Source organism: Hirundo rustica, chromosome 5, assembly GCF_015227805.2.
Source record: "Hirundo rustica isolate bHirRus1 chromosome 5, bHirRus1.pri.v3, whole genome shotgun sequence".
Taxonomy (NCBI): Eukaryota; Metazoa; Chordata; class Aves; order Passeriformes; family Hirundinidae; genus Hirundo; species Hirundo rustica.
The window spans coordinates 65,444,843-65,463,404 of NC_053454.1; the positions used below are offsets into that span (position 1 = coordinate 65,444,843).

The window sequence follows — 18,562 nt, forward strand, 5'->3', positions numbered from 1 at the left end:
GACATGTTTCACTTGGCCCCGAGCCTGCAGCAGTTAAGCAGCTGTTCTGAGGAACTGAAAAACTTCACAGGAAAGAAGGAAGAACTTCAAGAACTGTACAACAACCTTCAGAATCACCCGTTCATCAGCTCTGCTTTGTAGCAGAACTCCCACATGAGTGAGGCCGAGGCTCCTAAAGCAGCACAGCACCTTTCAAGACCTTTACCTAGTGGTAAGTATCACAAGCTCTCAGGTAGAGCAATGTTATGTGCACTCTGAACAATTAATTGGTTCATTACAGACCTGGTAAATAAGACACAAAAACCTATCTTACATTATAACATGCTTATGCTTACCTCAAATATCTTAATCTAAAATGTATGACCTTCATATGGGAAATAAAAAATTATTAAAAGAAAGATTTTCTATTGAACAATCAATGCCCACTTGTGTCCTGTTTTCTGCACACATCACATTTACTATCACCTTACATTGCATCAGATCCTTGCCTGGTCAGTTATTTCTACAAGGAATGTACAAAGTGAGACATTTGAGCAAGCACAGCAACTGCAAAGGGCTGGAAAAAGCACAACAACCCCTCTGCTTCTGCCATGGGCTGTTTCAATGACAGATTTCTACTCTGTTACTCTACCTATCCTTTTTCATGTTCAATCTAGAACCGCAGCAGAAAAGATATGTGGGATGAAGAGTTGACCTGAGAATTCCTTTTTCCTTATCCTGCTCACTATCCACAGCAATCTAAAAGATTTACAGTCTTGTTTCTAAGTCTACTTTTTAACACTGCACGCAGCATAAGCAATTGTAAAGGAAAGGAGAGTAAAAGGAGAAACAGAGATTTCATCCTGGCCCTTCCCAGATCTGTAGAGCAATTTGTGCTGAAGAACGGGCTGTTACTCTCCCTGAACTATCACATGTGATAAAAGATGGCATCAACAATTTACAAGCAGTTTACCCCCCTGCTAAACTACAGTACATTAGTGATCCCGATTCCATTCTAGCCCTGAAAAGGAAAGGCAGCCCAGTGGTAACAGAGAGATCTGATAAGCACCTAATGCCAGCAGCATTCAAAAGCAACAACACTGGAGTCAGCCAAGCAGGAGATGCAGATTGTGCCTCTTCTTCTGCCAAAAGTCACCTCTGAGGTCCCAGTTTCAAAATTAGAGACTGGTAATTGCCTCACAGAAGTGTTCAGACATACACATACATAAGAGCAGCGTTGTAGCTAATGAATCCTGAGATCTCTCAAACTAAGCGATCTCAAATGTTTTATTTGTTACTGTCACAGAAAAAAACAGCTCCTTCATGTGAGGAAGTGGCTCCTGGCTCTGAGCAGAGCCACAGGCAGTGCTGGAGGAGCAATCCCCATCCTCACTGCCTCTCCCAAAGGAAGGCTTTCCCACCTCTCCAAGCTCTGCTACAGCCAGGTGTCAGAATGGGCCACTAGTAAATTTGTTTCTTCATCACTAAAACCAGGGTCTCCTTCATGCATGTTGGCTCATGTTCCAAAAAAATTTGGGACTCCCTGCACCAAATCCTAAATGCATTAAATGAGAGCTTCCTTTTCCCTTCTGTGAGCTACTGCCTGGGCTTTCCAGTAGAGAGAGGCTAATTCAGATGTACAGCAGAACATAAATCAGGCCAGCTGCAAGATCTGACTGAGGTCTGTGCTCTCCCTTTAGTCTGAAATGACATAATCCATCATTCAAAATGCCCTCGTGTCATCTCACAGAAGTTCTGGCTCCAAACAGGAAAGATTTAGTCCAAAAAAAGAAAAAAAAAGGGAAAAAATTACAGTAAGGTATCAGGAGGAGGTGTACATGCACTTAGGGGATGGAACAAACTCCTGCCCCATAAAACTTTGCAGAGCTTTTTCTGACCATTACCCTTCACTAACTCCTCAAAGGAAAATACCAACCACCTTAATTCCTATGAGGAAAAAAAAAAAAAAAAGGACTATATATTGATGGCAGGAGGGCACCTATAGACACACAGAACAAGGCAAACATCAGATCAGGAAAGAACCAAGTTAACAGGGCTGTACCAACAAAGAATTCTAAAGCTCCTTCGAAACTTAGTCCTTTCTTTGTGTTCTGTCTCTCCAGCCAGAAAACTGCTGTGATTTTTCAGAGGGACTCAGGAATTCAGGTATCTGAAGCCTAGTACATTTAATTTACAGGTTTTATCCACCTTTTTCTCACTGGGGCATACAGTACAAGTACTACATCCAGTCTGCAATCTTACTGGGAATCCTAGGTTAATTACTTTTTTTCCCAGCAATATGTGGCACAGGAGGGAGCCAGCTGTACACTGACAGGCACCTTGCACAGGCTACTGCTTTCAGAGGTCTGAAAAACCCAACGAGGTCTGCCTGCTTGGGTAAACTACTTCACATCTTCCTGCCTCTTTCCCCTTACATCTTGTGCTGAATATTTGGACTATAAATCCTTCCAGCCAAGGATTCTCACTCTGTGCCTGCCAAAGCCTGACACGTGTCAATCTGAGCACATTAGGAGCAAGCTGATGCTCATCTTTATCTTGTTAACATGCACAATGATTTTAGGTATTAGCACCAAACACAGAATGTTACTCCGGGAGAAAAATCTCACTGCTATGCCAAGGATGACTACAGGCACATAACAGGGAAAATACAGTTCTGTGTCTTCTGCCTCTATGCCCCAACAGTTCAATACACTCCTACTACATTAATCCATGTCAGCCCTTTTGTCAGTCCCTTGGGCTCACAGATTCCCAGGATATCAAGGATTATCTACCAGGGAGCAATTCCATGAGACAGAGCTCACTCCACGCTCAAACACCTATAGCTGTGTAAACTGAACCCCAGTTTGATCCCCCTGTGGTGTACTATGCATTTCTTAAAACCAGGAATATGTCAACCTTTCTAGAAGGACACTTGGGACCGAGAAGTTGAGGACTCATAGCTTACAATTCATCTGAACCAGCTTCAACTGTCTAAAAATAATGTGTCCAAGTCTCTTTTTATGGCAAATAAAGACAGGCACCTCCAAAAAAGAAGATAAATGACTATGCTGCCTTTCCCACTGCTATTTCCTGTCCCATTCCATCATCTACATGGGAGTCTAGACAAGTAACTCAAACACAACTAACTTTCTGACAGCTGAAGACATGTGAGAGACCAATTCACTCAAAGTGAAAATCGCTGGGCACTGGGTATTTGCGAAGAATCTCTGTACAGGCACGGTAAACCCTACTTTTATTTGTAGTTATCCCATTCCAAGCACTATCCTAATTATTTCTGTATTTTACAGTTGTCTCTGGGGTGATTTTAATTAAGGCTTCTACAAATGTTGAATATCTTATCTTAAAACTCAGTGCTTGCTATTTGATAATTAAAATATTTAATGAAGAACTAAACGTTGTCCTGAAAATATAAAATAGTCAAGCAATCCTCTGTGGTTAAGCCTACCTAAACTGCAGCGTGTTGTAAAAATTTGTGAATAATTCACGGACAACCTATATTTTGCAAGTCAGGGAAAAGAAAGTTAACATCCCTACTAGTAAAATTGACTGCATTTATCTTGCAGTAAATCTAGCTGCACGGGCAGCATCTCTTTATATATCTAGACAGACAGACGTTTATGATTGCATCTTTGAAAATAATGGAACTTCTGGGAGAGCACATCCAAACAGGATAAGGTGCATCTTCAGAACTAAGGCTTTTCTGCACAGGTGTCCTAGATTTCTGTGGGGAATTTGGTTTTATTTCAGCGCAGATTTAAAAAATATATAAGGATAAAGTGGAAGCATTATGAATTGGTTCTCTAAACCTTTGCTGAGCCAATAACTGGGCAGTTTCTCGGCAGCTACGCTTGTATCGGGGGGTGGGGGGGGGGGGGGGAGGGGGGAATAAAGGGGGGTAAGGGGGAAAGGAAGGGATGGAATCTTCTCTGCCCCGACACATAGCTGTCCCCGCTTGTCGCCGAAGAAGCCAAGGCGCGGGGCTGGGGAGGGGGCCGAGGGCAGGCAGGGGCCGGACGATGCCTTCGGGACACTCCGCGCCCGGCGGCCGCTCTCGCTCCCGCCCGCGCTGCTGGGGCCGGCCGGGACCGGCCGCGCCCCCGGGCCCAAAACTCGCCGGGAGCCGCATCCCCGCTCCGGGGAAGTTGCCGGGCGGCCCCCTCCGAACACCCCCCCCGGCGGGCCCCACTTACATGGTGCTGGCAAAAGGGGGGGGCGGGTAGTATCCGTAGGGCTCCCGGAGGGTTTTGACAGCTCTTTGCGGCGGCGGAGGGGGCTCCGGCCCCCCATTGACGCCTCTCCAGCCGCGGCGCCGGCGCTGCTGCTCCTCTTCCTCTGCCCCCTCCTCCTCCTCCTCCTGCTGCGGAGGGAAGGTCACTCTCCCCTGCTCCTTGCTCTTCCTGCTCTTGCTCGACATGGTCAGGGTCCCCTCAGGCGGCGGCGGCGGCCGCTGCTCCCGCTCTCGGCCGGCCTCGTCCGGCAGCGTGTGCGGCGGGGAAAGGAGGCAGGAGGAGGAGGGAGACGCAAGCCCTGCCCGGCGGGGGACAGAGCACCTGAAGAGGACAAACCCCTCACCACGAAACCACGGTCACCCCGCCGCCCGTCGGGAAGGCGGCGCGATGCGCAGCCCGGCAGCGGGAGCCGGGAAGTGCCGGGGAGGCGAGCAAGAGACAGGGCTCCCGGCGGTGGCTCTGTCCCCCTCCTCCTTCTCCTCCTCCTCCTCCTCTGCTTGTCATCATCCCTCGCTAGGACGGCATCGTCACGGAGGCAGCGGGGCCACGGCGAGCGCACCCGCCTCCCGCAGCGGGCGCTCCGGAGAGGAGGGGACGCTCCCGTCCCACCTCCGCCCCTCACGGCCCGGGAGAGGTGGGGGCGTGAGGGGGAGGCAGCGCTACAAATGTGCCTCCGCCGCCGCTGCTGGTCTGAGGTGAATCCTGTTCCCGCCAAGCCGGCCGTGAGGGGAGCCCTCAGGAGGCGCCCGCTCCTGTGGGAGCCCGAGCTCCTTGGCCCCGGTGACAACGTGAGGCGGGGGTCTGCCAGCAGAAAGGGATTTCTCGCCAAAACGGCCCAAAAGCGGCCCACAGCCCGGCCAAACCTGCACAGAGCTCGGCAGGTACTTAGAGAAATACCCAGCCTCACACTGGAAAGAGTTGAAGTTTAAAGTTTCAGGTGAAAAAGAGGCGCTTTTGACTGACTTACCGAGAGAGCCGAGGTTCCCCTACGTGCTCCAGATGTCTCTGCCTTAGGCTTGACTACTTTAGTTCTGTGTGGTGCCAAGCTGAAAAGCAGTGGGAGGATGCTGAGACGCCCATGGCATGTAATCAGAACTAATTACGCTCTACAGACCCCAGTCAGAAAAATTCCTGCTGTACAGAGATGTATTACAGCCTCAGTTATTCTGAGATTTTTATTTTTTTCGTGTGTTGTTTCACAGGGAAAATTATTTTGTGATAGGAGGGCAACCCCTTTAAAATCAAGGCAGAGCTGATGTGCTTTTGTATACAGAACATACAGAACGGTAGGTACATATAGGGTACATGTGTTAATTTAAATATAATAAAGGCATTACTTTGTCTACATGCTGTTGAGATGCCTTTTTTCTCTTGCTTTAAACTTCTTTGGGGCAGTATCAGTATAAATTTCCATGAAGCTGCATTCCAAATCTGCACTCAGGTGCTGCTGAAACTGAAATTTATGTAAGCTTTCCAATTACTTCAGAGAAAGTGGACTTTTAATCCACATTTCACCACTAAGATGAAATTCTCATTTGTGAGCCATCATCAAGTAGTCTTAGCGTAAAATACTTATTAGCTACACTGTTTTCAGGGCCATCCCTGGTTTTGCTTTTGTTGTTTTCAGTATGTACAAAGCTTGTCCTTTTGGAGCACAGGAAAAGCCAACCAAAGGTTTCACAGAGATAATTTACTCAGCTACAGCTTTAAAGGAAGAATTGGGCTTTGGTTTTGTCAGTTTAATTAACTTGCATCTTGAACTGTTTAGGGAAGTGGGTTTTTTATGTCTTTCATCACATGCAAAAGCCCTTTGAGCTTCAGTGGCATTATGTGCACAATAGAGCACATTTTGCTCTCTAAGAAACTAATATATTGTGTAGCTACTGTAACTCTGAAGTGCTTGGGGTTATTAATTTAAGACAGTCTAGGTGTCTAACCTAATTATACATCTGTATCAGTGTTACACATTTTACAGCACAGCCGTGAAGCAATCTGTCTGCATCAGACCTTGTATTCTTGCAGGGATCCTTTGACTCAAAAATTGGTACTGCCCATATTGTGTTCCTTTTATAAAAAAAGAAGTCCTCTGTTATTACAGGGGGCTACAGGAATGGACTTTCAATTGCCTTGAGTATTTCCCTTGAGAACAAAACATAAAAGTACAGCTGAAAGTCAATGAGAAATGCTCTTGCCTCACAAATGCATGTTCACGTATCAAGGGTTTTGGGATTTTTTTTTTTTTTTTCAGAAATTGATAGAAAAAATTTTTAATATTCGTTCTTAGTTTTAAGGAAGTCTTATTCTTGCTATCTCCATTGCACCTCCTGTCACTAATTTGAATTGTGTTCTGTGTGCTGTGTTTTTTCATAATTTGAGTATTGCATAATAGAGATTGGTTTGCTGTTCCTATAGTGAAAGGTCATGTCCATTATTTTGTTATCCAGGTCACTGATAATACCTTGGAATTAATCCTTGGAAGGATGACTTGGAAGTCATCCTTGTAGAAGCCTTCATGTTACATCTCTCCATTTTGAGGGGTAAGATGAGAACTCCCCGGGTAATCTTAGTAGTGAAGGACAAGGGTAATGTAAAAAAGAATTTACCAAATCCTTTTTTCTTTCTCCCCATCCTGTTACAGAGCCACCAAGCTGAAATACATGGTTCCTAATAAGTGATTGGATTAAATGTAATATTCCCCTTTGTTTCTTTCCATGAGATCCAGCCTAAAACCAGCCAGCATGGCAACAAAAGAATCCACTGCAAATCTCAAATGTACTTTGTATGGTTATAGTGTCAGAAATAATCCATACTTCTAACTGGAACGTGTAGGGTAGTTATCTTGGTGGCAGTGAAATGGTTTATAGAAAATTTACCACAGTTTGAAGTGTCAGGCTGCTACCATTGGAACAGGGATCTGAGAATCCTTGTATGATTAAACTTCAGCCATCTCTGCCTTACCTGACAGTAAGAATTTAATAATCATTGTTGTGCCTTGGTGGTATGGTTGGGGCTCTGAAGTGGCAGATTCAGACAAGTAAAATGAATGAAGCTGCACTTTTGAAACAGCAGGACAAGTGAGAAATCTAAAAGTACTGAAATTGTACCTACAAAATCCTGGTCAGGGCTGAAAGTCCCAGAAAACTGAATTCTGTTCATGGCTCATGTTTTTGAAAACATTTATAATTTCATTTATGCCAATGTTCTAAATACTTAAAAATATTTCATGTTCTCACAGTATCAAATAAATGTCAACATAGCCAACTTGAAGAAAGTGAGGGAGAAAAGATTAATAAATTTGAAATAACAGGCAAGCATAAATAATAAATTTGAAACAGGCAGAGCAAGGCAGGTAAGCTTGTGCTGGCTGTAGATTCAGCTGGGGAAAGGCTTTACAGTCAAAGGCTGCCAATCCAGTACATTTTGTGAATGCTGACTTGAATTTACAGGGTTTGGAAGTGAAGTCATTTTAATCTAGAAAAATGCTTCCTGGAAGTTGCTTAGCCAGGAGCGAAATAATGAAAGGAACACTACCCTGAGGACAGAGCAGGAGCAGAAAACCCCCCAAGAGTTACAGCTCTCTTTCTGTTATACAGAAATATATCTGGTGTGGTATTTTATTAGCAAAGGTGCTAGATTATTCATCATTTTCTTTTAGAACATGGATTTAATGCCATAACTATTTCATGTTCATTTTGGAATTGCAGTCAAAAGACAATCCCTCATTCTTTTTGCCAGACTGACTTGATCAAGACAGGTGTCCCACTGGAGGGGGACAGGGCTTTGTTTATATGGGTCGATTTACTCTCTGGCAGAATTTTTGTGTCCTCCTCAAAATGATGAGATATATACAATCCAGATTTCAAAATTTCCCTTGGCAGTGTTCTTCAACTGGAAGGGAATGATCAAGAAATATATTTTCTAAAGTGAAACAAAGTGTCTCGTAAGAACCCACAGCAATACATTTCCTTGAAATATTGTCAAAAATGTGAGTTCTCTATTTCTCTCTCCCATTCTTTTTCAGCTTCTTTAAGCTGAATGAATGAAGATCTGAAATACGGAAACAGATAGCACAGCTAGCATTTATTATAACAAAATATCAGGAAACATATTCAGGTTCTTTGACTAAACTACCATAGCAATAAGACCTTGCAGGTGTATGAGGAACCTAAACAAGTAGATATGCACTCAAGTAAGATTGGGAAAAGTGATGGGAAAAAAGATCATTTAGGGAATTAATCCCTGGGCTTATCCCTTACCTGAACACTAACACTGTTAATTTGAAAATAAATCTAACCCGTTTGTTGAAGATTGTGTTGTAGACACTAAGACCTCCTTGTTGAAACCAAGTGATTTCGATTTAAGAACAAGCAACATGCAAGAAACTTGTAGTAACAATTTCCCTTGTGGAACAACTTTGTATATTACATGCCAAATTATTATTTTCCTACTCTCTCTCTTTAAAAAAAAAAAAAAAAAAAAAACCAAAAAAAAAAAAAAAAAAAAAAAAAAACACACAAAAAAAAAAAAATACCAAAGATGAGTACCTTCCCTCAAGGGACAAAACTGGTTTTTATTTGCTTGAAGTGATGGGTGAAGAGAAGCAAGAAGACACTCATGGCAATGCTAGAAATAGAATCCAGGTCGTGCAGTACATTGAACCCTTCTCTAATGTGAGTGTACTACTTTCACAAAAATTGGGAAGTTGGTGGGAATAGCAACAGTGTAATGAAAGCAAAATTGGCCTTCTTTGCCTCATACTGGGAATTTGCCTACTTGCCAAGAACCCAGTGTTTTCAAGGACATTTAGCGCCTACATCAAGGACTTCTATGAAAGTCTAAACAGGTTAAATCAGCATGAAGGAAAAAGAAGGAGCGATGTGATGTCACTGATCTGTAAGCAGATCTCAACCTCAGAACTAATATTATGGTTTAAGGCTTTTTACATGAGATGAAAAGACACATTCCTGAGGCTTGAGCCTGTAATTTCAGGCACCCTGTGCAGCCATTCAGGCCCATGCGAAGTGAGTGGATATAAAATGCTGTCAAATCACCTACAGCAAACCAGGCCCTCAGAGCTGTGCATTGCAATGGTATTATGTGGTCTACTTTATAAGAATAGAAGGCTACTGAAGTGCTAGTGGTACCATTAGATAGACACTGGCTATGTTTTCAAAGAGAAAATGGACAAATGCTATTTATTTTTTTGGCATTAAGTGGCAACTATATGTACATTTACATATTTGCACCTATTAGGTCCTTTTTTCCTAAGGCAAGCCAGGTACATCTTTAGACAAATCCAATCCACTTTTGAGCAAATCCCCAGGCTCCTGAGCCTTGCCAATTAAGTTTCATTCCTCTCTTTTCAATCCTACTAGTAGAAATTAAAAGTTAGCAAAAGTGCCACTTGGAAAGGGACTACAGAATCAGTAGTCCCTTATCTCTGCATTGCCCTAGGGACTGTTTGTAACTTATAATGTCTATAAAGATTGCTTCCCTAAGATTTACTTATTACTTACATATAAAAGCTGGATTCTTTTTCTTTAGATTGGTTTTCCTGTCCTGTGTCAGCCAATACTCCTTGAAAATGTAAACATGAACCTTAGCCTACAGCTGAGTGCTGGGAACCATGTGATAAGTAAATTTATTGTCACAAGCCAGCATCTTTAACAAATCATTTTTCTTCTTGACAGTGATTCGGATATGGGTGGGTGAGTGCAATGTGCCCTCCTGCCCCCTTGCTGGTTGATAGCAAGAGTTATTGCATGGATATTTCCAGTGTTTCAACTAATGAGGCTGACGGTTGCAATGGATGTGTGGAGTGCAGACTAGCTCTTATTTTAGCAAGTTATCGATGATTTCCATCCTGTGCAAGTAATTAATTCTGAGTATTTTTGGACACAGTTTGATCTTTCTCTAACTGGGGGATTTGAGTCACTGTGGGGATCAGAACAGGGGAAGTAGGACATAATAAAAATAATAGCAAGAGGCAAAAACGTCCAGTGGTGAATTAAAACAGTTCACGGTGATTTTTAAGCCCAGAAACAAGTGGCTTTTTCCATGCTGTTTTGTGTTGTAATGTATTTTAATTTGTAGACACGTTCTTACTTGTGATTCCTTAGCAGAAAGAACTTTAAACAGCAGCTCACAGGTATGAAAGACAAATCTGACTGACAAGTGTGGCTCCCTGAGGAGGAAAAAATCCTTCATCCAGGTTGGCACCATTCTGAGCTCCCTCGTCCAGGGTGTCTGGCACTTTTGACTGAAAGATTGCCTGATTCTGTCATAGTTCAGAGCCTACTTTCCTTAAGTCTCATCATTGGATAAATACCATCTGGTCCAAACTACCTGCTGTACCTCAGAGCATTAAACTCTGGTTGGAAGAGGAGTAAATACCACAGTGCACAGTGTTGATTAAAAACGTAATCTCTCCTTCCATGGGCTGCTGTGGAACAGGTGACAACACTCCACTAGAGGTGCTCTCTGTTTGAGTGACAGCAACTCAGGGGGTCATCCCAAACCCCTGCTTTCCATCCTGCGCCATGGGGATGGGCAGCTAGAAGGGGGAAAAGATCAAAGGAAGATCCTGCTAAGTAGTTATGCTATGAGTGGGAACACATTCTCCTGCGCAGCTCCAGAGTCATTTGGGGCCAAGAGGGAAAAAGCTTCATTATCTGGTACAGCAAAAATCATGTTTCGGCTCTACCAAATACTTCCTACCCTCAAAATGCTGTTCAGTGCTGAGCACTCTGAGTATCATCATTCCCAGGGGAGCGGGAGTTGATATTGGTGACTGGTGGGTAAGTCTTAAGCCTCCCGGTAATGAAGTTTTTATAAAGAGGCCACATCTCACCTCTGAGCTGAGATGCAGAGACATTCATTAGGAATTAATCAAAATTGATATCAGAGGCATGGTGAAGCCTGAAGTCTGATTAAAGCAGCCACAGGTGACAACGCCCTGCTTTTCCGTCACACAGAGCATGTTTAATTCATGGCAAGTTCAGGTGTTCTCTAAGGTTAGGGATCCCATATTCTGTGTTATGGAATGAAAATAAAAGTCCTCTATTTACTTTTGTCACAGTTTTCCTGCCTATGTAAGAAAAACAAGTTTTCATAAAAAGGAGTGAGGAAATGCCATCATTTCTAGCAATTGAGAGGTGCTCAATAACAAAAAGAAGAAAATCCCGAGCAAACAGGATATTTGGGAAAAGACTATTCCTGTTACACTTGCTGGTAACAATCTTGGAAGCAACTGACAAAGAAGACGAGAAAGTGTGGCAAAAGGGAAATATGACATTATTATATATAATTCCCTGCAGGCAGTTTGGAATATATTGAAGATACAAAATCTTTTGCCGTGAAAATTAGCATAACTCTTCTGTTGTCAATAACAGGCAATGTCCCATTAAATTAATACATATTTTGGGAAGGAAGAGGTTTCTACAGGTAAAAATAAGGAAAAAGAGCCTCAGCACTCCTGTCTTTCACTGGTCCGTGAGGTACCCCAGCATGTGTGACCAGGTGCTGACACATAGGTATGGACATCACATTTCCCACTTCACTTTCCAAATGAAAAGCTGGGAGAAATTTTCCTAAGGTTTCAGAGCAGAGCCAAGCCCAGCTGGACTGGTACCTCAGACAAATTAAGGAGAAAAGGTGAAACTCAGGTGACCCTCACACGCATTAATTTTTAAAACATCTATGTCCTGGTTTTTAGGAGTAAACTGCAACTGCAGCTCCCATTAACACTCAGATGAGACCTGAGTTGTTTATTCAGCAGAAGAGCTTCAGTAGAAGGCCAAGTATTTTGTGATAATATGACAGACACACACAAGGAAGTGTCTTTCTTGCAGAAAGCACTTATATGCCTATAATAGAGGTATTTCCGTCTCCCTCAGTATTTTTCATTGCATTACCAGAGCTGCTATGAGGAAACTGTCTGCAACAATGAGGGCTTTGTCTAGGAATCCCACCCCCTCAGCTTCCAAGTTCAGCTAACAGGGATTTTTTACCAATAGAGAGCTCAAAAGAAATTCATCTAAATAATCAGAGGTAGAGTAAACCCTGAACAATTGAAATCCTAAGCATCAAAATTAGTCCATAAGGGAAAAGTGATACAAATGGTTTCCTTATGAGATGGAACAGCTGTTGACAGAAATATGTGCCTGGCAAGTCAGAGATTTTGGAAAACTGGGAATCTGCACATTGTGGGCTTTGATGTGGGCATAGAATTCATTTGAAGAGATCCAAAGGTTATTCAAGGGCTTGTTAAAATCAGATGACTAAATATACATTAAGTATACATCCTGTATGTAAAACCAGTATGTTGAAAGACTTACAGGAGCATTTTAAAATTTTGCATTGTGGTCAAAATTGGATTCTCAAATTAACAAAATCCCTTTTACACATGTAAGCAACAAAAAAATAAACTAAACTGCAGTATTAGATTAAAAAAAAAACAACTTCAAGAACCTCACTTAAATTTTCTAACATTTACGTTTGCATTGTAAAAAGAAGAGTGTGAAAATTATTGTGAAAAGGAGCAAAGTTCTAAAAAAGGCCATGAATGATACAGTGACTTGTCCCCAAACCAGTGAGGTAATTAGGAAATTATTGAAATATTTTGAGGAGGAGGCAAGAGCTTTTTTTGGCCATCTTCAGAGATGACATCACCACAGAAAGGAGGTAGGTATTGAGAGGGAAGGAAGCATGAGTGCATTTTTGCCCTTTTCTCCCTGTGACGTTCCCACAATTAACACAACTCAGCTCATTAGATCCTGAAGGGACTGCTAGGCACTGTCCTCAGCAGTGTCTCCCTGCAGCCCTATTAGATTAGATATGCTGAGCCAATTAAATAATTAGCATCCAGTTTTGTGGAAACCACAAATAAAATCCAGATACAAGGCACAAGGATGCCCTCGACTTGCAGGAACTGAATGATCCCTGTCACATACTGAGATGTTAAACCTGACTGTACATCCCATGAAGAAACTGCCTGCATGAAGAAAAATAAGCAGGAAATTTTGTGTTCCAAGGGTTACATAAAGCTTGCTTGTTCCCATGCAAGTTCCCTGCTTATATTCCTTTACTTTGCCTATCTTTCCTCTTTTCCCTCTGCTGCCGTCCCCACACAATGCAGCAATAATTACCAGTAGTTCTTACTAAGGCATCTGGACCCAGTTCAGCAGCAACAGAATATGATTCAAATGAAGGAAATTCAGTGGAGCACTCCTGCAAGGCTCTGATCAGTGCATCCTGTTTGTAGCTGTTTAATAGAAATAGCCTCTAATATCTATTTAAAATTAGAAGTGATTTTTTAATTCTGGCACAGAATTATGGAGATTTCTGAATACTATTGATTTATTCAACTGCTGAATTGAAATAGAAATGAGAGATAATGAGAATGAATGTGAGCAGCATTGTGCACAAAAACAATTGACAGTTCAAGAGAAACAGACCCAACCGGAGTATAAACACAGCCTCCAATGTTATTAAAATATTAAACCAGTGCATCGGGTCATTCGTGCCATTTGATTACTTTAACATTTGCAACCACATGGGACAAGGACTTGACATGAAGGATGGAGTGGCTTTTGCACAATGGACTACTCAAATTGAAAAATTGGCCAAGTGCATGACGGACAATTTGCCTTCCTTTGAAGCATCTTGCATTTGCCAAGCAGAGGGGACAGTATTGGACTTGATGGATCATGGGCTTAATGGAGCATGCATGGCAGGTCCTATGATTCTATTAAAACTGACTGGCAGAGGGCATTGTTCCAGACACCAATCTGGTATTAGAGTAAATGTATACATTCTTCTTAGAACCTTCCATATATATATATATATATATAAAAATATAAAAATATATATAAATATTACAAGCTGCATAATTTCTGTTAAAACTCATTAATTTTATGTAGCTTGATTTTTTTGTTGCATCACTCTGATTTACAGGTTTATTTTTGAGACGCGATTTAATATCATTATTAATTATATTACTATATTATAATCATGTGAAGTGTTAAAATTTGTGTGGCTGAGAAGTGTGGTGGTCTTGTGGCAGAAGTACTTCTAGGTAAAATGAAGGGAATGGTCTTGGGAAACCAGAGAGAGAATTCAGTGACGCCTGTCTTTATTACCTTTCAGCCAGTGTAATCCAACAAACCTACCTAGCCCACAGCCATAAAACCTCTTATCAGAATTAAGCCAGAATTAAGAAATTAAAAACAAACAAACAAACAAAACCCCAACAAAACAACAACAAAAAAACCCTACCACCAAAACAAACCATTTAAATCTTTTTACAGGCAAAGGCAGGGCTGGAATGGATAAGTACCTCAGAATGACATCATCATCCACTCTGTCCTCTTTGTGGCAGGTCCACACCCTTAGAAAAAGGGCAAGGCAGGGCATTGGGTGCCCATTGGTGCTACAAAATGCCCTCCCTAAATCTAAAGGGACTGTCTTGAAAGCAATTAGGTGTTTTACCTGCTTTTGTCTTGTCCTTTGTTAGAAAGCTACTCTAGAACCATTCATCTTTGTCCAAGTAATTTTCCATGGCTGAACACATTGTTATCTGGGGACTACATGTAGCAACCGAGTGAATTTGTGCGCGTCATTTTTTCAAGCTAGAAAACTGTAGCAGTATTAAAGACAAAGAGCCTTTAAAATCCATCTCCCTCCAATTCACATCATAATTATTAAATTGCCTCAGAGCTCAGGTGAATATCCTGCAGTGAGCCATAGCAGGAGCAGAGAAGACCATCATACTGTGTAACTTTGAAATTAAGTAATGAATTAAGAGCCTTCCTACCTCCCTTATGTATCAGTGGAGAAAAACAGCAGCTCTTCCAAATAGTCACTCTAAATGGCTGCATTAGAGAATGTAACAAGGGAATCTAACTGGCTTTCCAGTTTAGCCATCTACATTTGGTCCCTGAGGTCAGGTGGTACATTATGGTCAGAAAGGGGAAGCTCTGAAAGGGATTGCTTTGCCAGCTTTATCTAAGTTTTTCTGTATTATCACAGTCACATTTAGAAGCATAGTAGGAACTTTGAGACAACAGACCTACCAGAATCTGCTGCTGAAAGCGGGGCTTTAAACGCCAAAAGGGTTACTGTAAGATTTCTTCTGATTCCTATCAGACTTGGACACTTCCTTGGGGAAGGATGTAGGGAAAACACAGGTAGAGGACATTAGGGAGAAGGTGAAAAGGTCACAAGTATGAAAGCCACCTTGGATTTCAATGCAAAGCTTGCAGTGTTCAGCTTCCTCCTTCCTGGTAATCCCAACTCATCCGGGGAGCTTCACTTGTCAGAGTGATGTGAACATGACAAGTGGGCACTGCTTAGCAGGGCCCACGGGCAAAGTGCAGAAAGGAGACCTGAGATCACCTGAATTTTGTGCTTCTTAAAAGTGTTTTCATTTTAGATAACCTTTCAGCGTTGTGCAAGCACTCGCCTGGGAATGCTCCTGTTGCCATATGAACAGATGTTTAATGCTTACAGAGTGCTTCATTTTTTTTCCAAAGAGCTTAAAGAACATAAATAATTGCTATGGTGTACCCACTACTCAAATTGTTAAGTTCATAACAAGCTTAGGGCCAGATGATCCGCCTGTACCTTAGAAAGGTTTGAAAGTGCTTTCAAAGGCAGTCATAGCTGACAGCTGTGAAGAGATGATGATAATTTCTTCCCTTTACAGCAGCCAGAGAAGACACTGAAAAGGCACAAGCTGTCACAAATAACAACTTCCCTGTCACAGGACAGGCAGGATTTTGTGAGAGCTGGAAAATGATGAGCCAAGTAGTAGTTTTTCATACTGATGACAGCTTGGGCATAAACTGAAGTCATCTCTGAGAACCCTGAAAGTAGAGGTAGCAAAGAAGATAGAGGGTAATAAGCCAAGACAGTTACATGAAGAGATTTCTTCTCAAGTGTCCAGGGTTGATGATTCCTGCTGCTTTCTGAAGGTGTTTCTTTGGAGCATGGAGGTAAACAGGTATGTCCCTTGATGCTGCAGATGCCTGCAAATGCCTTCTGGCCTCCAAAACACAGTAAAACCTTTGGCTTGAAGGGATTTATGAGAAGCTTGCTCTCATCTGTGCAGCTCTGTGCAGCCAGGGAATATGAGGTCTCAAGGGCTTTCCTTTTTATTAGAACAAACCCATTAGTTTTATGAGCTTTTAAGTAAAGCATTGGCAAAAAAGCAAAAAATAGTAGCTGATATAAAAGATGCATACCTCTTTATCTGTGCATGAGAAATGAAATAATTTTCATTAATTTTCAGGGTTAAAAAAGGACTTTGACATACATCTAAAATCAGGCCAGGCTGGGGATAAGGCAAATAAAACATTCTGTGCAAGAGCTGTTCTCAACCAACCAAAATGTTCGTTTCTCATTCACTAAGACACAGCTCAGGCAAATATATTTGGGTCATTGCCCAGCTCCTTTGCTCTGAATTTGGATTGGCCATCTTGCTGATGTATTAGCAGTCACTGTGCTCTATTCCAGAGAATGCTTCTGGGAATACATTTTTGTGTTGTGATTGCAGTAACAGTAAATACAACTGGTCTTTCAGATTATGAAATACTGAGTATGTACTGAACGGGTCACTCCACTTAGTCTGGCTGCTTTTTAAGTGCATTTCCTCACCTGCCTTTTGAGGCAGCAAGGTCAATAAGTTGGCCAAATGTGAGGAGAGTTTCTTACTCAGGTTGTGGAAAATGTGTATTCATACACATCCATTACTTCTGTACAGAACAACTTATAAATTATGCATCAAGCTTTCTTACCTACAGAACCATTAAGGTAATAATATAATATGGCAGGTGTTGATTAGGGGATACCACATTTAAATGAAAGTCTGCTCTGCTGCAATAGAGGTCTGTGAAACCACAGATACGTAGGACCGCGTATAATCCCAGCCATAAATTCTGTTCTCTGGGATCAGGTGTAGTAACTCACACAGATATTTGTGTAGCCTTTTCTTAGGCTTGCCCAGTGAGGCAGATTTCACAAATTCTGGAAATTGTCTCCTTAATGCTAAAATCTAGTTAAAAAGTTAATTTTTTTCCAATTATTTTTCTCTTGCCATGAAAAAGTAGATCTAATTTACAAAATCAGCACTCTGTAATTTGTTCTCTTGGTGCACTCAGGGCCCTGACAATGGTTGGCTCTTGCGAACTTATTTTCCTATTCTTCCCCTTATTATTTTAATTTTTAATTTCATTGTGCAATGTATAGATCAAAAATGGATTTTTTGACTGAAACCATTCTAACCTAATTTGACCTATTCTGAGCGCAGCCATAGCACCTTAATATCACAATCTTTTGAAAATCATAGGCTTCAAGGACAGTTTCCCTACAAGGACCACACACTGGGAGTGCTTTATTCACTTATTTCCATAGGCTGGTACATAATTATTTTCACCCTGGATGGACTATTATATTTCTATTTCCAGGTAGAGTGGTATAGCTTTGACATGTAGGAAAAGGTATTTTGCACCTTTGAATAGTTTGGTTTGGAAGGGACCTTAAAATCAGCTTGTGCCAACCCCCGGCGGTAGGCAGGAATAGCTTCCACTAGACCAGGTTGCTCCAAGCCCTCCAAAATGGGGCATCCATTTATAAGGCTCCTTTTTTTCTCCCCAGTTACCCCTTGGCTGCAACTCATCTCGTAAGTAAAGGAGGTATCAGGCTGCTTCAGTATCTTTAGATAAAACAGAGAGGTTGTGCATGTTCTTAAGAATAATAAAACATTTTTTGTAGCCATTAATAAGAAGTAAATAATGTTGAATTGATAAAAATAGAAGACCTAGCCTACTCAAGCATTATTTTTAAGGGATGATAGTTCCAGCAGCATGGTATTGGACTGCTTTGCTTTTCCATATGTGCAACATTTTTTCACTAAAGCGAGGACCACATCACCAGGCAGGAAGTTGAATGTACAAACTAAATTAACAGGATAACTTCACCATCTGATAAAGTCTGCAAGTCCTCATCTCCTGACCAGCCAGCTGAGGGAGATGCAAAATACTTGGCCAGACAGAATGTTTGACAGCCTTTATAGGAACACATGAAAGAAATTTTTATGAAAACAGCATTTTTGCAGAACCTGGTGTGGAAGAGGAGCCTGCCTGCTGCTCCTGCTCTAGCTGCCCATGAAGGGGTGGACTGGGCCTATTTCCACAGCTGTCAGCCAGCATTTTCAGAATTAGGGTATCCTTTCCTCCCCTTCTCTGAGAAAAGGTGCTTGCTGGGGAATTGCAGCTTTGCTTCATTCTTTCTCCTTGTTCTGCCACAAGTCTTGGTGATGGGCTGGAATAATGTCA

General features: G+C 41.9%; 1 protein-coding gene across 4 annotated transcripts in view; it reads right to left on the reverse strand.

Moving 5' to 3' along the window:
* Positions 1 to 5,233, reverse strand: part of TRPC3 (transient receptor potential cation channel subfamily C member 3) — a 34,874-nt gene extending 29,641 nt beyond the window's left edge. For 3 of the 4 annotated variants that reach the window (XM_040065635.2, XM_040065633.1, XM_040065634.2), the window contains exon 1: positions 4,191 to 4,843. In XM_040065635.2, coding sequence (XP_039921569.1) covers positions 4,191 to 4,414 — 224 coding nt within the window. In that variant the 5' untranslated portion in view covers positions 4,415 to 4,843. Of the gene's footprint in view, positions 1 to 4,190; positions 4,844 to 5,196 lie in introns of those variants that run through there. The other variant, XM_040065636.2, reaches the window with a different exon arrangement.
* Between the last annotated feature and the right edge of the window lie 13,329 nt (positions 5,234 to 18,562).